Consider the following 21,204-nt stretch of genomic DNA (forward strand, 5'->3'; position numbering starts at 1 on the left):
ACACTTTCCATACACAATATTGCGACTTTGTGCTCCGTTCTCAAGTCTCCAAATAGTCCATTGACGAGCGAGCGAACTCGCTATAGCAAATTAACACTATTCAACGGAGTTTTGAAAGAGGACTACTCTCATACAATTTGGTCGCATTCACAAAGATTCGCTCCTTAGCCAGCTCAATGAATAGGTTTATGAATAACATGCTGTATTAGTCGGGCGTGATGTGTTCGCGTTGAGAGATGCTGTTTATCTTTCATCGTCGGGTTTTGGCTTCATTTCAGCCTTTCAGCTTTCAAAAAGTATTTTAATGATATTTCATTAACACGAAAAAACAAGCGTGTAAGGAACTCGAGTTTAAGGTACCGTAGGTAGAACACAGTTTTAGGGTTCCGTACCAAAAAGGTACAAAAGGAACCCTTATGGTGCGACTCTATCTGTCTGTCTGTCTGTCACATTGTTATTATCTCGAGAACTACTGAAGCTATCGATTTGAAATTTAGAATAGTTATGAACAGCGCTAACCTTAACACATTGGAAGTGTAATTTTTTCATTTTATTTTTATTAATTATTAAAAATGCCCAATACAAAGAGGGGGCAAAAAGTCAGTCTAGTTACTCGGGTCGAGTGGGATATCATTTAAAAGAGCTTTTTTTAATTAAAAAAAAACATTTTCTAATTTAATTTGCAATTTAAGCCCATTTGCGGGTGTTTGTTATACTTGAAATGTCTATGAGATTACACTAAAAATACCTTCTATCAAATAAAACAAAAATTTTGAAATCGGTTCACGTAATAAAGAATTTTATATCCTTGAAAAACCAACATACATACAGGTCGCGCAAATTAGTTAGGTAATGCCGATAGATGGCGCTGTACACAATTACGCTAAGTATACTTCTGGTTAAGTCTTTCGTGATTCTATTTACATGAGAAAATTGAAAGTTTGTACGGACCCCTCGGTGCGCGAGTTAAACGAACTCGCACATGACCGGTTTTTTACAAATCGTACCGCTTTTTTAAATCACAACACAGTTGCCAATAACAATCTTGAGGATCTTAGTGACTTCATCGATTCGAATCTTGTTTTTTTTTTACTTTCCCTCGATAGAAAAAAACCGGTCAAGTGCGAGTCGGACTAGCGCAAGAAGGGTTCCGTACCATAACGCAAAAAACGGAAAAAAAATCATGTTTGTTATTGTATGGGAGCTTGGGAGCCCCGCACTTAAATATTTATTTTATTCTGTTTTTAGTAGGTATTTGTTGTTATAGCGTTAACAGAAATACATAATCTGTGAAAATTTCAACTCTCTAGCTATCACGATTCATGAGATACAGCCTGGTGACAGACGGACAAACAGACGGACGGACGGACAGCTGAGTCTTAGTAATAGGGTCCCGTTTTACCCTTTGGGTATGGAACCCTAAAAATCACGAACATTATAGGTCTAAAACTGGAGTAGAAATACATGTTACCTGTCTGTGAGGCGTTATATCCTAACGTATCATCATGCCTTGAAGAACCAATGTTAACGCCTTCATTGTTCAACAAAAGAATGTTGGGATAACCACTCAAGCTTCCTCCAGACCTTTATAGCTAGTGTTAATGCACTAGCAAATCAGAACGCCCACTTCGCGTCAATAGGCCCCGTCCTAGCGCCACCATTGTAAACGTATGGAAAATGTGGAAACATAAATAGAGGCAGCGAAAAGCGACTCGAAAGGAGGGTGATATTCCAAAGGCTTCAACCGTTTCAATAGGCCACTGTTTAACATTGCTCAATGAGTTCATTGAACGATCTTTGCCTTTAGAAAATACGAGACTCCTTAGTGCCAATAGAAGTGGGTTCTTCAAAAGACGTAAAGAGCTCCCGTGAATTAAGAACTCGGTTTTATATTCGACCTCTAAGTTCAACCTTTTGGATGTTTGGTGTTACAGACAACTTTATACGTATAACAAGTAGCAAATCATCATATTCCTCGCGTTGTCCCGGCATTTTTGCCACGGCTCATGGGAGCCTGGGGTCCGCTTGGCGACTAATCCCAAGAACTAGGCACTAGTTTTTACGAAAGCGACTGCCATCTGACCTTCCAACCCAGAGGGGAAACTAGGCCTTTTTGGGATTAGTCGGGTTTCCTCGCGATGTTTTCCAACAACAACTCAACAACAACACACACAACACGTAGTAAATACACAAAATAACAAGTAGTAAATACATAAAATATAGCATTATAAATAGGAATTCAAAATTAGCAAAAATTACGCGGTCAAATATTGTAATGAGTTACGACTGGGTCGACCACGGATCGACCGTCCAGTGGCGCCCTCATTAGGGATAGGTATTGTGTTTTCTAATAAACCACAAAATCTGACCTTTCGAAGTGTCTCTTCTTTCATATTGGTAGTTACGATCAGCAGAGCAGTTGCGTCAGCTTTTACAAAACGGTCTAGTTCTGTCATGTACGTACAACGTAGACACTGCATCTGTATCTGTTGGACTTTCGGGTTCTGTGGATTTTTTGAACGAGCCTTCCACTATTTCCAGCGCGTGTGGAACGGTTCGTAGTAGACTGATGGCTTTATATTTCCAAGTATCCCAATTTGATTTCCCTTCCAACAACCCAATTTGTATTTTAGCGATATTCTCCATTTTAGTAGGTGGGACCATAGATGTAGGTAAAAGGGGACCGATAACCTGATGTTGTTTAACACATGCGTGTAAGCAGAGCGTCAGTGGTGTCCGCCTTGGGACACAGTTTTGAAGAATGATTTACGAGAAGATTAATTAAAATATAGCGCAAATCGAAACGTTATTTTATTTTCACATAAGTACGAGACATTGAAATAATTGATACATGACATACTTATTTTTCGAGTGTGAATTTATGCAAGTCACAAGTAAATAATTTCAATAACTAACAACTAGTATAAAAACTCCTTTAACAGGCACAAGCTTGTCGGACGGTTTGTCTTTAGATATTCTGGCTACATCATCAAATAAATACGTAATAGTGACCAGACCACCAAAATGGACTTTTAAATACCTGTTCGTAGTAAAATAATATTAATTTTATACTTACATCGACGTGATCCTCACAGCAATATTGTGTGTAACACTTGAAGTATTCCATTCCACATTTACTTCACGACAACACCGTCTTTCACGTAGGTCTTCGCGGACTATTATTTTTGTGAATCATTCCCACAAGTGGGAACAAGGTTTTTGATATCAAATTGTAAGAAACTAGCGGTTTAACAGAAAATTTTAATTATGGCAATTGATGCCAATGACAACAGCTTTGACAATTACGTGAGTGACGGATTTATTTACTATGGTTCGATAACTTTTATTATACGATGACTTTATATTCAGCCCACGAGAAAGTCAAACTAAGGTCATCAGTATATTTGTTGATATATCTTCAATCCTCGATTATTATATAGCAGCAAATGTCGGAAACTGTTTAAAAACTTCATTTCTCGAAATGGTTTTCGAAATAAAACATTTAAAAAAAATGAACAATCTTAATTTAGGAGATAAAGTTTAATCCGCAATGATCCGCACCAAACTCGGGAACGGTTATGTTTTGTTTCATAGACAATCATCTGAATCATTAAACGAAGAAACCTTTTTCATGTGAACGTGACTTTTATTACATACGCTTTAACTAACTACTTGTATATACTATGTCTATGGCTTTAACTCTCTTTGACTTGACATTTGAAATAACGTCTCATAATTCAGAATTGTTTCGGCTTACCATAATTTATTATCATTGCCCGTTATCTAATATGTAATACAATACAAATGAAACTAAACCCGAGAAATGAAAACAAAATTTTATTATGATCTATAAAAGTACGTTCAAACCACGGGGCACTTTATTTTCTGATACAAACCGGCCAAAGGTATCAATCGTTCGCCCTGGAGAGAAGCTATGGGGAATCAAATGCCTTCTCATAATCGGAATATTCTTTGGACTCCTCATCGTACAAATTTCTTTTATCATTGCGTTTAAGTACTACAAACACAGCGATGAAAACCCTGTCGTTAAACTTACCACTAAAATTGAAGATTAGCAAAAGTGGACTCAAAGATTGTATTTTGTGAGTAAATGAAATTGATTCTACGACTGAGTATTTTTATTCACTTTCAGAACTGGATACCTTTTCGTAATATTTACAGCAAAATTAGTTTCAAAATTTTACACATGGCCGATATCGTCCGGCGGACTGATAGTCAGTGGGCCCCTTAAAGCAAAGCTTAGACTATAGCAAGAACTTGCATGCAATTTATGTATATAATATCGGTAAACTTCAGAAATTAACCTTTAACACTTTTATTTTCGTATAGTTCTTTTATCTCCGAAATCCGTCTCATGGATCCGAAGAACAAAAAGGTATTCTCTATAGTTTTTAGGGTTCCGTACCCAAAGGGTAAAAACGGGACTCTATTACTAAGACTCCGCTGTCCGTCTGTCCGTCCGTCTGTCCGTCTGTCCGTCTGTCTGTCTGTCACCAGGCTGTACTCATGAACCGTGATAGCTAGACAGTTGAAATTTTCACAGATGATGTATTTCTGATGCCGCTATAACAACAAATACTAAAAAGTACGGAACCCTCGGTGCGCGAGTCCGACTCGCACTTGGCCGGTTTTTTGATTTTACTCACTGCCTATTTGTATGAAGCATCATGATGATATGGTTTACAAATATATGGGTAAATAAATGTGTTTTTGTATATAAGTAGAATTCAGATAACTTTTATTCAGGTACCCATTATAAAATCTCAATCAGAATTCACGTTATTCATTGGTCTAGGCTTTTGGGAGTTCATGACAATGGTAGAAGAGCCCCGAGTTATCCCAAGTTTGCCTTGGGTTTGCCCCATACACTCCACGACTCTTCTCTTTCCCCACAAATATTATTGTTATGTATGACCAAAGAGAATATTATTTATTAACGACTGCAAGAACATGGCCTATCTATGACATATGTCCGGTCATGTGTATGTGTCACATTATAGTCACATTAATTTCGGGAGAATATTATATTGTAGAAATAATTTACAGTTTTCAAACGCAATGTATTTAGAAGCTGATCGCTCGAAACTATACACTCAGTGCTATGTGATGGTTATTGTTGCAATCGTGTGGTTACACATATATAGCTGCGACTTCTTTGAAATATAAGATAACACGAACGTTGAATATTATACAATTATACAAGAGAATACGTACGAATTTAATGTAAGTACCTACATATAAATTACATATTATGATTTAGCAATATTTGATTACAATAATATCTACTGTGATTTTTTGACTCTATGCAATAAGGGACAATAATTTTTCATATTTGCACTAGTCAAGTAGTCACCATTTGTGCCACATCTCTGGCAGGCCAAGGTTCTTGACTGAAGAGGTCTAATAGACAAAGTCCGATTAGATTGCTTCAATAAAATGTAACACTGTGCTAATATGTTACTTTAGTTAGGTCAATGGAGCGTTCCATGAAAACGGTAAGTTTTTCATGTAGTTTTTGGTGTTGGCGTGTTTTGCATGCGAATCGCTTACGAAATATTTACTTTGTCGACTTGCGTATTATAGTAAAAGTAAATTAAATAGTTTATTAAAAACAAGCAGCTTTAAGATGATACCAATATTACACTTTAAAAAGGCAAGCCAATAAAGAACCAGGCTCGGAAAGTCGAAAAAATATGGGTCCGAATATCCCTCACGTAACGATGGAATGCTCCAATGTGGAGAACACCGTCTAAGTAGTAGAGATGAAGGGATGACCATATACATGTTCTTTGGTTGCTTTTAACCCTTGCGTTTGTATACTGACTTGTACTTCACTTACAAAAGGTCGGTAGAGCAGAAGGAGTGAAAAGCTCTTCCTTTCTGACTGTGTTTGAGCAAAGAGAATTAAGAAGACATAAAGTGCTCACTCCATACATCAGTTTTGTTACCAAAACGACTATTATTTTCGTAGTCTACATAGCGTCAAGTAGCAGAACTCTCAGTACTGCTACTCGACAATAGATGTCGCGGCAAACGGAAAGTCTAATGCTCAACGATTTTCAGCTAATATTATCTATTTTCAACTCCTTCTGCAAATTAGTTATAAATTAGACTTATATTGACCGGGATATAGACCGTGATTACCTTTTGTATTATTTGTGAGCTCCCGATATTTCGACGCAGTTACATGCATCATGTTCACGGGTGACTGAAGATAGCGGGTGGGTGTCAAAGTTGTGTAGACAGCGCTCTGTCTACCCTCATTCTTACGCGTCGGCTGCGTTCACTTTCAACGTTACCAACGGTCGCATTCACACTTGTTGGTCCGGTCGCGTTCACACTCGTTGGTCTGTCCAAACACACTACACTCACGGTGTCACTACGCGTGTTTGATTCGGATATCACTGGTTTTTTACACAAACAAATCACAGGCTGTCTACACAACTTTGACACCCACCCGCTATCTTCAGTCACCCGTGAACATGATGCATGTAACTGCGTCGAAATATCGGGAGCTCACAAATAATACAAAAGGTAATCACGGTCTATATCCCGGTCAATATAAGTCTAGTGAAACTAACCGTGAATCATTCAAAACTCTAGTTATAAATTGTTGAGCAATACACTTTTCGTCAGTCGAGACACATGAGACATCTAGTGTCGAGTAGCAGTACTGATAGTTCCGCTACTTGACGCTGGATGTAGACTACGAAAACAATATTATTTTTGGTAACAAACCCGATGTATGGAGTGAGCACTCTAATTCTCTTTGGTCTGAGCGACGTACGTAGGTATACAAATACGAAAGTCACCCACTGCATCCCGGGTGAATCCCGGAATAAAAAGTAACCTATTTTTTTAGTACCTACTTGTGCCAAATTTCATTGAAATCCATCCATTCAAATATACAAACATACGACATTTTCACATTCATAATATTAGTAGGAAAATGACAGGTAGGTAATATTTTCAATTTCTCCTTATATCGAGTTTTATTTTATTTTATACCTCCGCAAAATTCCACGTACTGAAACATAAAAGCATTGAAATTCAACACAAATACTGTTTGATTGGGCTCATTATATTATGTGTAGAATTTTTGCGAATACACTTGAATGCGATTCAGCCCCTGTTAAAATAAGCCACGAATATCTCTTCCATGAATGTCAATAAAATCTACCGATTCACTGAAACCACGATATCAGAGATTATATTGCTCTCTCTTTCTTTCCAAATACTTTGTTGCCTTGTGGAAGCAGGATGGCTTTATCGAATTTGATGTTAAAGCCGCGCTGAATAGGAGCGAAGTTTCTAGCATCCCCTGCTACTTCCAATTTCTTCCTATTCAACGTAACTCATACAAGATACGCGAATCATATTCCATATGAATATTATATGATGATTAAACATTTGAAGATTATAGTTTGGCAGGATTGTGTAGACGAGTTGATTGTGCTTTAAATTATGTAATTTAGATTTACTTTCCCATGTAGGTATATTTAACAATTTCTCGAAATGCATTTATGTATATACTTAGACTAAATTATTGCAGCTTGCTGTACTTTAAGCTTAAACAAAACAACGTGATAAGAAGTTTTTGGCAAAAAATTCATTTTTGGTACAAGCTTTTTATCGCTGACTGTACTTTTTTTTGTACCACGTTGGTGGCAATCAAGCATACAGCCCACCTGATAGTAAGCAGTTACCGTAGCCTATGGACGCCTGCAACACCGGAGATATTACACGCGCGTTGCCGACCCTTTAAAAACCTGTACACTCCTTTTTTGAAGAACCCCATACTGAAGCCCCTCGGGAAAACCTCGGCAGGGAGCTTTTCTTTCCACAGGCAACTAATACTCATCGAGACAATTCTAAAAACCCCGAACACAATTAGGTTGCGTTGTTTTATCACAGAGTTCCTATGGCTACCCCCTGTCTCCATCATCAGATCAGGTCAATGGTACAGGGTGGGCCAATGAAAAATACATTTAATTTTTTTAAATAAATTATCAATTTTTATGTTTTTAAATAAAAAATATAATTAGAATTTGGGATAAGGAAATAAATTTTACGTTTTAAAAATTAAATCATCAATATGTCGTCCGTAGCGGTTGCATGCGGCACTCTTCCAGTCCTGCTTGTAAATTTGAATTTGATGCCGGCATGCCGCGTGGCAAGGGAAATTGTGTTGTGCCCAGTGCCCCGTTTATTAAAAGCTTGTAGCTTGTAATAAAAGTGGAAGTCCCTTTCTAACAAAAGCTGTCAAAAAGTGAGTTCCGCTTGTATTACACGCTACAAGCTTTTGAAGGGGACAGTCTACGCCGTAGCGCCTGCTACGGCGTAGACTGTACGTACACTCGGCATACTCATTATTAAACTACTTTGTTATAATTGTGAATAATTTCTAACACATTGATTTATAGTGATATAGTGATGACAGTGCCATACTAGCTTAGGGTTCTATCTACTAAATTTCGATTCCTATAAGTACTTACAAAAATATTAGAAGTTTCCGAAATTTTTGAAAACGTTCCGACGGAACATCAATACGTATTAGGTACAACAGATCGTCCGATCCTTATTATCCCCTCTCCGTCCAGTCCGTTAGCTATGTTTGTTAACTGGGCGTGTAGGTACAACAGTTATATACCTGCAATAATTATGTTACTCTTCAAAGGCCGCAAAAATATGTGACACGCTCTATGGCTCTACAAATAAGATGGTGTCAGATATTTTACGCGGCCTTCGTTGTGTAACATATTATTGCAGGCGACTGTACCTTCTTCAGTCTTTAGAGCCCTTAAAAATCTTTTGTTTGAAAAATACATTCTATAAAAAAACTGAAATTCATTAAATTATAATTAAAGTGCCACTCAATACGCCCAAAGAGCTCTCAATCCAGCAAAAATATCAAACAAAAGGATTCGCCTTTATTTTACATTGTAGAAACAGTGGTCGTCGGAATTAGTAATTTCTTTGATTCCCGCCCATTGTGCGACTGATAAAGGCGACACTTTCAGCTCCGTCTGAATGAATACACCCATTATACGAACACAAAAGTGGATATTCCAAACAAAAACATCATTGCCGCCATTATTGCGAGGCAAAAAACAATTCGGATCCAGGCTATATACAGAGTACCTATTCCATTATGATTTCGAACAATGTAGCTGAAAATACTTTGTCTAGCGAAAATTGTGGTGTAAATCGAATGACGGCCTTTGTGTTCCTGATAGTTGTGTGATGACTACGATGAGACTTACTACTGATGAGTGATGAGACATCTAAACAAAATTAATCATTTTCTTTAGCTCGCATGTACAGTTGGCCTTTTACCTTTCATATGTGTGTGTACCTAGTACCTATAGACCAGAAAATATGGTTCTCAAAAAAATTACGAAAAATTCAGTCAGGATCAAGTGGCGTTTCACGGTTCATCTCGAGAACTTTATTTAAATGATGAAGAACCTTAAATGACGTCACGTGTGCTCTGTCCCTTTTTTTCCGGGTGAAAGTCGCTCGATTGCCACATTCAGGGGAAATATATATCTGGGAAATTGCTCGGAAAACATATAAAAACTTAAATATGCGCGTTTTCCCAGAGATCGATTTTTCGCCCCCGAAAACTCCATATAGCAAATTTCATCCAAATCGTTAGAGCCGTTTCCGAGATCCCCGAAATATACATCATCATCAGCTTCCTCGCGTTTTCCCGGCATTTTGCCGCGGCTCATGGGAGCCTGGGGTCCGCTTGGCAACTTATCCCAAGAATTGGCGTAGGCACTAGTTTTTACGTTTTTGTTGGCTAACCAATCGCAAAGCAGATGCGACGCAGCAGCGTGTTTAAGTAGGCTAATTTGCATTAAATCGAGTCTCCTTAAACAATAAATATTTTATCGAAATGTATGAAGTTCTATTTTCAACATTTTTATAATTGACTAAACCGTATCGATAAAATTCTTATGCTTGAGTCGGCAGTGCCATAGACTATCCAACGTTGAAAAGAGTAAGGTTGTAGTGTTGCATATATTATGAAATTGTAATACACAGATTATACTCGACGAGTAGAAAAACATACATTATTTTTCACCTTATTCAGGTACATAAAACTCACATTCAGTCATTATAATTATTTGTAATTATGTACACTGATGTACTTACACTTTTGGCAAAGATATAAGTATTTAACTCGGTATAAGATAAGTAGTCTAAGAACATTAGTCTAAAAAAGCGTACCTCGGAAAATCGAGAAAAAAATATGCTCGAATCGAATAGATGGCGCCATACCTTTGGTCTATACTCGTGTAGATGGCGACACCGATTGATATTTAACTATTTTAACACATGTCAGTGAACGAACATGGATTAAAGTCATATGGCCTTCTAAAACTTATACTAGAGCGGTACTGTCATAGTAAATTTTGTAACCCCAGTAAATTCACTGCCATCTGTCGACACACTTTAAAACTAAAAATAAATATTTATAAAAATACGATAAAATGTATTTAAATTATTTTTTTTATTTGCATTAATTATTTTTATAATTTTGACCCATGTTCTTTCACTGATATGCGTTAAAATTGTTACATAACAAACGAAACCGTCAACGCCATCTATACGACAGTAGGCCAAAGCTAGTAGCGCCCTCTGAACGAGAATCAAATTTTCTTGATTTTCGAGGCACGTTTTTTCCTTAGACTGTATCCATCTATTACGGAGTTATATCTATCTTTGCTACAACTATGACAATAAGCCTCTCTACTATATGCCTACACTCCATTCTCTTTGCTTTTTGTAAAAATAATAACAAAAACCGGCCAAGTGCGAGTCGGACTCACACGCGAAGGGTTCCGTACCATTAACTATAAAAACGGTCACCCATCCAAGTACTGACCCCGCCCGACGTTGCTTAACTTCGGTCAAAAATCACGTTTGTTGTATGGGAGCCCCACTTAAATCTCTATTTTATTCTGTTTTTAGTATTTGTTGTTATAGCGGCAACCGAAATACATCATCTGTGAAAATTTCAGCTGTCTAGCTATCACAGATCACGAGATACAGCCTGGTGACAGACAGACAGACGGACGGATAGACGGACAGCGGAGTCTTAGTAATAGGGTCCTGTTTTTACCCTTTGGGTACGGAACCCTAAAAATCATGTAATAATTAAACCACTAGCGCCATCTCTCGTAAATTGTACAAACTTGGTCATTTTGAAGGAAGCTAGTGAAACAGCTGAGAATTATGGTAGCCTTACTTACGTCGTGGTGTATATGATAATGCTACAGATGGCGTTGAATTCAAACCGCAGGTGTACAAGTTCTGTCATAGGAGGCGCTGATCGCTGATCTCAATCTTGATAATTCTTTGCGACTTTTCATAAATAATAAAATCGGCCAAGTGCGAGGCGGATTCGCGCACGAAGGGTTCCGTACCATTACGCAAAAACTGCAAAAAAATCACGTTTGTTGTATCCGGGATACAGATAAATATTTATTTTATTCTGTTTTTAGCATACATTTGTTGTTATAATATAGCGGTTAGCGGCAACAGAAATATATCATCTGTGAAAAATTCAACTGTCTACCTATCACGGTTCATGAGATACAGCCTGTGCGGAGTCTTTGGGGACGGAACCCTAATAACTCACTAGTTAGTTAGTCTGCTCTGTGAGCTGTAGAACCCGCGTTAAGATTCATAAGCTTAAAAAATGTAAAAACAGAAAATACCGTCATATGGGGTGAATACTGACGGCGGGGGGAATAGGGACAAGAACCGGAAATGAATTTAACTGATAATTTAAAAGAAAATATGTATGACAAAGTGTATCTTGCGATTGAAAATTGAAATTAAATGAATTATATTCGTTTGGTAATAGAAACACAAGCATGAAAATGAAATGAAATGTATATGATCATATTCTACCGTGAAGTCGGTGTACAAATATTTTTACTTATATCTATACCTTTGGTTTACACAATATATTAAAACATAACTAGGTACATAGTCGTCATATATTGTCAAACTAACAGTTTAATTTAAAATTGAACCTGTCAACGAATGGCTCCTTTAAAAGTAAAAGTTTTACTAGTTTGTGACACTTCTGATAGTGAAAAATTGGTTTGGCATTAATTGAGAACCCATTAATTACATGGTAAGTATAAATAATCTTTGTTTTGTTAGCAAAAAATGTGAAAATTGGGATTCATGAAAATTCCGAAAAAGCACGAGGTGTATAGGGACGCAACGGGGGTGAATAGGGACGACTGAGAGGTGGAGCGGGACGTCTTTGGTAGTTGATAGGGTCGCAAATAAGTAGGAATAGGGACGCTAAAGGGTCAATAGGGACATCGATGCCAAAAATTAATTATCGTCGTATGGTTATAAATGGTGGTATTCGGTTACATTAGAATCAGCGAGAATTTGGCGTACAACTGACTCAATATTATCATATATTATGCATGTCATTAAAACCACTTAAAAATTTGAAACTTTCCGCAACATGCACATCTGTACTTACAGTCGAGTTCATAAATATGTATACATTTTTTTACCTTATTGCAATGGATTAAGGTGAAGAAATGTACACATATTTATGAACTCGACTGTACACATTCACCGCTGAGCTACGCTACGGTAGTAGCCGATAACATGGGTTTTCTGTGAGCGTCAGGATGGCGGGTGGACCTCTGCGATTTCAACGAAATATTTATAAACATATTGTACCTTCAGTGTACCTTTAATAAAAACCGGTGTACCACTCTCTAAAACGAGATATTTAACAAAAAAGGTCCACCCGCCATCCTGACGTCAGGACCTTTTTTGTTAAATATCACGTTTTAGAGAGAGGTACACTGGTTTTTAGGGTTCCGTACCTCAAAGGAAAAAACGGAACCCTTATAGGATCACTCGTGCGTCTGTCTGTCCGTCTGTCACAGCCTATTTTCTCCGAAACTACTGGACGAATTAAGTTGAAATTTGGTATACATATTGTAAGTTTGTGACCCAAAGACGGACATGTAACGTAAACAAATGAATTTTAAACATGGGGGCCACTTTTGGGGGGTAAATGAGAAAATTAAAATATAAAGCTTTTTAAACTATATCGTGTTACATGTCAAATGAAAGAGCTCATTGCGAGAATCTCGAATATATATTTTTTATAATTTTAGGATCAACAATTTAGAAGTTATTCAAGAAAATAGGCAAAAAATTACCATTCCCCCCTTTATCTCCGAAACTACTGGGTCTAAAATTTTGAAAAAAATACACAAAATAGATCTTTACCTACAGATTACAGGAAAACTTATTAGCAATTGCAGTCAAGCGTGAGTCGGACTTAATTACTTAGTCTTTGATCCGATCCCTACGGGTTTTTTAATGACATTTTACTCACTTTTCACATAAAACAACATTGTTTAAATTGTGTAATGTACGGAACCCTTGGAACGCGAGTCCGACTCGCACTTGGCCGGTTTTTTATTATAGGCACACTGAAGGTACAATATGTTTATAAATATTTCGTTGAAATCGCCGAGGTCCACTACCCGCCATCCTGACGCTCACGGTTTTCTGGTATGTAGCGAAAATGCTTCGTAGAGGCAAAACGAAGTGTTGTGTTGTGACAAAGATAGATATAACTCTGTAATAGATGGATACAGTCTAAGGGAAAAACGTGTCTCGAAAATCAAGAAAATTTGATTCTCGATCAGATGGCGCCACTACCCTTGGCCTACTCTCGGATCGATGGCTTTGACGGTTTCGTTTGTTATTTAACAATTTTAACGCATATCAGTGAAAGAACATGGGTCAAAATCATATAAAAATAATTAATGCACATAAAAAAAAAATCATTTTCACCTCAGCAGCTCGAACAAGCCTACTTTCGTCACTCCCTGAAGTGAGGAAAGTGCGACTTTCCTCACTCCAGGGAGTGAAACAATGTAGCTTTTTAATTTAGTGAAGGCCATGAACTTCATACTTTTATTACATTTTTTTATGGTATGGTATGGTTTGGTATGGTATGGTTTGGTATGGTATGGTATGGTTTGGTATGGTATGGTCTGGCAAGGTATGGTATGGTGTGGTGTGGTATGGTATGGTACATATTATAATACTTTATTTTTCTGTTTATTCTGTGTAATTCGAAATACATTTAACCTTTAATATGTTCTCACTACCGAGGTGAAAAATTATGTGTGCAACACGAGAGCAAAGTTATTTTACATCTCGTGTTTTTGAGTCCCTCGCTACGCTCAAGATTCTACCTTAGAATTACTCGCTTCGCTCGTGATTCAATTATAGAATCTTTCGCTTTCTCGGGACTCAAAATAAACACTCGCAAGAAAAACCAACTTTCCTCTCTCGTTGCACAAATAACTATTTTCCCCATATAAATACATTTTATCGTATTTTTATACATCTTCATTTTTACTTTTAATCGTGTGTCGATAGAGCAGTGAATTTACTGTGGTTCCAAATTTACTATGACAGTACCGCTCTATCCTATTATATCCTCTTTGGTTGTGATTAGCGCTGAATAGTGATCCGTTGGCTACGCTAATTCTGACGCCAACTACCTATACACTACAGCAATGTCATCGCGTGCCTCAGTTTGGCGTTGCGCCAAAATAAACGTTTACGCCATGGAAACATGATCAATTTGTTATTGTGCATGGATGATTTCGTAATCGGAATTATTTGTGGCTCGAGTTTCAGACGTTCTTATTAGACACTTATTTTTCATATAAATATCATCATGTAACTATGGCTACTGTTGGTAGTCTTTTATGGTAAAGGAATATGTCTCTGTTTTAATTAAATTTCGGGATAAATTACAAGGATAAGGAGCTGACAACAAACAACGATGTACATATAAAAATATTTTATTAAAAACATTTTGGTAACATTTAATAAGAACACTTAGGTAAAAATAAATCGACTTCAAAATCATTAAAAAAGAACAGCCTGGACTGGAAGTTCACGGAGGAAGCCGGAACAGCAAAAAACTAAAATAAACAAAAACAATGATAACACTCTAGGCAGAGACATGTCTAATTGACAACCAGAATTAAGGCATCGCAAGAATAATTATTAAGTACGATAAAATACCTACGGCTAGTATTATAATTACAACAAATAAACGCCTAGTCTATCGTCCAGTTGTGAATGCGCGCGGGTCAACCCACGGTGGGTGTGGCTGCGCGGGCCTGCTAAGGTCGCATTTGGGGCAAACAGAGGCCTCTTTGTAGGTAGATTATTAGGTGGGGCCACACTAGGCCTAAAGGCAGTTATTAACATAGCCTCTTTGGGTAATGCGGCCCCGCAGAGCCCGCGCCGCAGACAGACTGTTTCTTGGCAGGGAACTTACATAGAGTATTATTGCCACTAACATTATTTCACTTCACGCACGAGACAACTTGCTTGCCACTACGCTGTAGTTATACGTCACTAAATACTAAAACATCCCAATTATAAGAAGCTATGTTAAAATTTACCTAACTAATAATATTAACATCTTCGGCTAATTTTGATACTAGAATGATATAACATCATCTCATATTGTACTCTTAACATTACGCTGGATTAAATTATAAGTGAGGAATTAAATATGTTATATATAATATTGCAAGCATTACTGAGATTGTGCACGTTACGTGGTTGATTAACAGTAACATCGTTGACTTATGTGATACGGAGGAAGATCGCTTACATACTGAAGTGGCGGGCCCCGGGCGGGAGGCCCGCCCTACACGGCTACATAAACAGACAGTCACAAAGATTAAATTACGAGCATTGGCACTTTCAATATTACATCTTAATTACACTCTCGAAATAGCACTGCATATCAATAATTCAATAACCAACTTAAAAACTAAATTCAGATCAGTCATTTATGATATCACATCAAAATAAACAGGGAAATACATATGTGATAATAGATTGGATATACTATATAATAAATATTATATTCTTTTCAAAAGAGGTATTAATTTTCTTTAGGGTTACTAAAAATATTGAGCTCTGCGCCGCGCGCGACGCACTATATCACCACAATACGAGAACAACATTGAACCAATAAGATTTGGTACTTGGGAGTTTGCCTCCGAGTTAATCTATTTCGCTAAACCTACATAATGCTTATCAGATATACGTAATACACACTGGGCACGGACCGCGGGCTGCGGCCGGACCGCACTCGAAGGTCCGGCGCGGCGGTCGCGAGGCCTAGGCAAAAAACCCTTTCATCCTTATACAATTTTCAATACAAAAATACTGCCATTTGACTACAGTTCAATGAGAAAAAAATATTTGTCATAATATTAATGAACAATAGATATAATACAACGCAATAATAATTATTATGTATAATATTGTGTATATGATTTCACTAAACGAAATAAAATGCATACAATTGAAATGATTAAAAGGTTGTAAAATCACTTTGAAGACACATAGTAATGGAAGGTTCAATTGATATTTTAGATTGCGTTCAATAAATAGCACAACAACCAATGTTTTGGCATGTGGACTAAACAAACATTAACAACTACCCTCGTCTGACAACTTAAAACAAAACTGGAATGCACTTATTGCATCGCACCTCGGCCTCACTCGGTTTGGTAGGGCTGCGGGAATACACCACTAAAATTAATGTATGGAGATATTCACAACAAGAGCTAGTCTCACAACTGTGCGTATCGCTCCAATACTTTCCTTTGAACTACATTCGATTACAGCTTTGTCATTTCTAAACTAAAAATAATATGAATGCAACATTTGATTTAAATAATAATTTGATAACAACCATTTTGTGAGTATGTGTGACTGTATAGCACACTACGCGCGGAGCCTCCGAGCCTGCGCGACTCGGGAGTCCCGAACAGAGGCATACGAATATATCACTGTTAGCTGCATTCTGAGATCCATGCTATATGTTCAGTCATGACTCACTGAATCATAATACATAAATACAAATTTTGTACAACTTTTTCCTACTCTTTTAAGTATATGTGTTCATAGCCCCGAAAATTATTATATTAGTAACAGACTATACGTGATGACTCAACTAGATAAATCAACTGATAAAATGCAATGAAATGTATCTTTATGATAAAAGTGCGGATTTGGGAATACATTTGGCTACTGTAAAGTAATAACAATGAAATAAATAATATGGATGTTGGTCCCTTCCAAAATATTAGCCAAACACATTAAGCGATATCCATAGAAATATAAATTAAATTTTGAACACTACATACTGTATTGTCTCATATCAACATTTTTTTATATAAAAATAACTTTGTGGGAAATATGCCGACATTATTGTGTACAAATACTCCAGTTCCAATTTAAAGCTGATCACAACATAGCAGAACTAAAGTTGCACAAAAGGACAGCGTCATAATTGTCCATTATAATTAGTATGTTTTACTTACATGTAACCGAGAGACTCACACTATTAAATATCTTGACTAAATTAAGAGACCATGAATATTACATTTATATATGCACATACATAGAGATATTGCCAGTCTGTTAACACTCTTACTATAATTTCACTAGAAGCCCAGCATCTGGGCGTATCAATGACTCGAACGTTTTAAAACGGTCTGTAACAACTACTAATACCTTAGAATATCTAATCACTGCATTAATTTGTGATGATATGCACTGATAAACCCACTTTTGACTGTGATCGATGGGTTATTAGTTACATGAAATGAGTTGTTCGAGCTTACTATTCTCGTCCAGTAGATAGGAATATATTAGGGCATGTGTCAAGATCGTATCTTCTAGATTATGTCATCACTATTATTATGTTATGCTCGGACGGTAAATCCAACAATCGTCATATTAAACCTTAAGTTAACCTACAGCTTGGCTTTTAAATTCGTGCCTATCTTGTCAAAATCGTTACTTTAAATAACATCCGAGAAGCAGCCTTTTGGTAAGTAACGACAACAACCCTAAAAATAAATGACTGTGGAATATATCTAAATTACTTCTAAACTAAACATTATTATAAAACAATATTTAAATAATAACTATTATGTGTAATGGTGGGAAGTAGTAACTCATAATATAAGTAATGTCCATAATTTAAATATTGCTTTAAGAGTAATTAGTCAAAACCCAAAAGGCTGGCTACGTCCAGTCCCACAGGGTTTCATACTTATTAAAGTAAGTTGCATAACCAACAATTTATAGTTAATATTATATGCTCATTAAACAAATAGATTCTTTGGATAACATATTATTAACATTTCTAAGAGGAACTAAGTGTAGCATAATATATTATTTTGAATCTTCAACAGTCTTTAAAATTATTGTTAAGTTGATGTGATCGTTACTTTCTCATATACTTTTTTTTTATAATTAGTGGGACCTAGAAATGTCTAGTGACGGCAAAATTGATAGAGATGTTACTCACCGGACCACTACAGGCTGGATGAAGTGGAGACAGCTTAGAGGAGTCATGTGCAATAAGAAAATTCCGCTCAAGACCAAAGGAATACTGTACAAAACAGCATTAAGACCCGCGGGTTTGTACGGATCGGAGTGTTGGGCTACTAACAAATGCCACCTTAACAAGGTACACACTACCGAAATACGTATGCTACGATGGTCAGCTGGCGTCACACTCTTGGACAAGATCCGGAATGAGTAAAGAGTGAGTATTAGGGGAAGTTTTAGAGTCGCACCAATAATCGATAAAGCGAAAGAAAAACGCCTTAGATGGTATGGCCACGTCCAAAGACGCGGCCATGGAAGACCACCGGCCACTTGCCTGACGACAGTCGAGAGAGACCTTAAAGAAGCTCAAATTGACACAAACGCCGTGCTCAGTGGAAGATGCGGACGAGGAGGGCCGACCCCAAGTAAATGGGACTACCGGTCTAGGGGAAAGAAGAAGTGGGACCTAGAAATGCTAAATTGGAACCAGTGTGCAAAATCTTATGGCATTGCAAGTTCATTTCATAGTATTAATTAACCCTATCTTTAAAATCACACAAATAAGTTAAAAACAAAAACAAAAAGTTGAGCATCGTCACGCAAAACATTCAAAGAATTGTCAAAAAATGTCTTTGTTTAAATTAAGATCACAGTATTAAGTCACGATTAAAATGTAACTCTAGGAATGCGCGAGACGATAGCCATATACATATTCCACAGTCATCCGTAGGACCGGGCCACACCAGGGCGTTTCATCACACACTAAATAGGAAGATGTCACCCAGCCTTGACTACAGTTCTTTATAAACAAATTCATATAAGCATTTTAGTACCAACAACAAAAAACATCACAAGAAAGGTACCCCAATTCCATGCCATTTTTATATAAAACGGAAGGTTGTCACTAGAGATAAAATAAAACATCTTCAAACTGGAGTCATAGGCTTATAGATAGTAGATGATAAGCACCACTAAGTGACATTGAAAAAAGAAGTTGATTTGCACCCTGATGTGTCCCAGTCATACCCACTCCTCGTTTGTTCAGTTTAAGCTGCACCGACGCGTCAATCAGTGGCAGCTACTACCCAAGAGAAGCCACAGTGACGGCAAGAGTCGTTTACATACTGTGTGCGAGTTCCATATGGGCCCAGGCGGTGGTACTGGGATCGGTTGGCGAAGAACAATGCTGGGTTGTTAGGGGGCAGCACAGTAGCCCGGTAGTTCCAACGCGGGTCTGTGAGGTTAGGCATCAAGTTCAGGATGTCTCGGCCTCCATAACTGATTTTGATCTCCTCGATTTCTTTCTCTTTCAGTCGAGGCTGAGGATGCGCAACGGGCTCGAATATCTTCTGAAACCATTTTAAATCAAATAAATTCTTTGAATAACGCCAAAATCTGTAAGGATTCAAACATAATTACTCGCACACAGAGATTACTTGTGTTTGTTTTTTTGCCCAAATTACGGGCCGTCGTACATGGCGTTCCGCTTCGACAAAGACGTCGACAGTATACATATTTACATATAGCGCTATAATAGCATAGATACCCGTTATAATGTACATCTTAAACGATTCCGATAAGAATTTGTTCAATCACTAGTCAACATGTGACAAATATCTCCATAATCACGTCACGCGTCAATAATGTTCACAACATTGATAGCGTAATGTAGACATTCGCCATTACGGAATATTATGAAAATAGAGGGGTCAAGGCCAGGACGAACGCAAACAAATATTGCAAATTTTTCCGATTCGCTCACCTTTTCAGTAGTCTGAGGGCTCGAGGGCAGGGAGTCGCTGTTCACTGACTCAGACTTGAGAGAGCCCAGCGAACCGATACCACTGGATTCGCTGGAGACAGACGGACTCGGGCTCGTCTGCGATTGAGACAAACCCGCTATGTCGATTATGTGCCCGAACGAGCTGAATGAATAGAAATTGTCAGTCTCCAATCCAGCTAAAGGTAGTGCCACGCTCAAAGCCATGTCTGTATCTGAAAATCACGACAGTATTGTAATTACACGTGCATAGAATACCACTACGTGCGAACACTTATTAGATTAGCTATGTTGACAGAATACAACCCGCCAAACTGTTTCTAAGTGATCACAGAACTTAATACAACACTTCACTCGTTTCACACAAAACTAAGACTTAATTGTTTCAATATCACACGAAATGTAACGAATAAAACAACAATTACCGAATAGCGAAATCCCAAATATGCACAAAGCCTCGACGTAGTTGAAAGAAATCGAACATCTATGAAGTGAAGTTAGCTGTATACCTGTTTGAGTTGCGTGCTCCGTCGAGCGCCAACCGGAAGGTGCTCGGTCGGTAAAGTAGACAACTACGCAGTAAATAATAGATAGAGTTTTAGGCTGTTAAATATTATGCTTTACATTATAATATTCCATTATTTAAATAAATAATTGTAATATAGTTGCATATTTTGTAGCTTCACAACCAAAATTACTCCAGGGGATACTATTATGGTTTTATAACGCCATCTATGTACCAGACGGTAAAACTACTGCAGAGAGATGACGTTGTGGCTGTGCTGCTTTTGTGGTGCAGAATAAATACGGTAGGTGGCTCTGTATGCAGGTTACTTGGCATATTAGTTCAGTCAGTAGCCACAGATGGCTCTGTTTACAAGATTATTGTCTGAGATTATTGTAGGTAGGCCGGCCTATTTGTAGTTATAGTAGTTGGTCAAGCAAAT

General features: G+C 37.4%; 1 protein-coding gene across 3 annotated transcripts; it reads right to left on the reverse strand.

Moving 5' to 3' along the window:
- Positions 1 to 14,890: 14,890 nt before the first annotated feature.
- Positions 14,891 to 20,819, reverse strand: LOC134740536 (uncharacterized). Of its 3 annotated transcripts, none has more exons than XM_063673047.1 (4): positions 20,683 to 20,819; positions 20,240 to 20,472; positions 18,944 to 19,826; positions 14,891 to 18,409 (listed from the first exon to the last, which is right to left on the reverse strand). In XM_063673047.1, exons 2-3 carry the CDS (start codon positions 20,462 to 20,464, stop codon positions 19,542 to 19,544), a joined length of 510 nt encoding a protein of 169 aa, XP_063529117.1. In that variant the 5' UTR covers positions 20,465 to 20,472; positions 20,683 to 20,819; the 3' UTR covers positions 14,891 to 18,409; positions 18,944 to 19,541. The 3 variants fall into 3 exon arrangements, with proteins under 3 accessions (XP_063529117.1, XP_063529119.1, XP_063529120.1); XM_063673049.1 differs by having other exon boundaries at positions 14,891 to 18,385; positions 18,917 to 19,826; XM_063673050.1 differs by lacking the exon at positions 14,891 to 18,409 and having other exon boundaries at positions 18,929 to 19,823.
- Positions 20,820 to 21,204: the final 385 nt, after the last annotated feature.

This window comes from Cydia strobilella, chromosome 4 (genome assembly GCF_947568885.1).
Source record: "Cydia strobilella chromosome 4, ilCydStro3.1, whole genome shotgun sequence".
Classification (NCBI taxonomy): domain Eukaryota; kingdom Metazoa; phylum Arthropoda; class Insecta; order Lepidoptera; family Tortricidae; genus Cydia; species Cydia strobilella.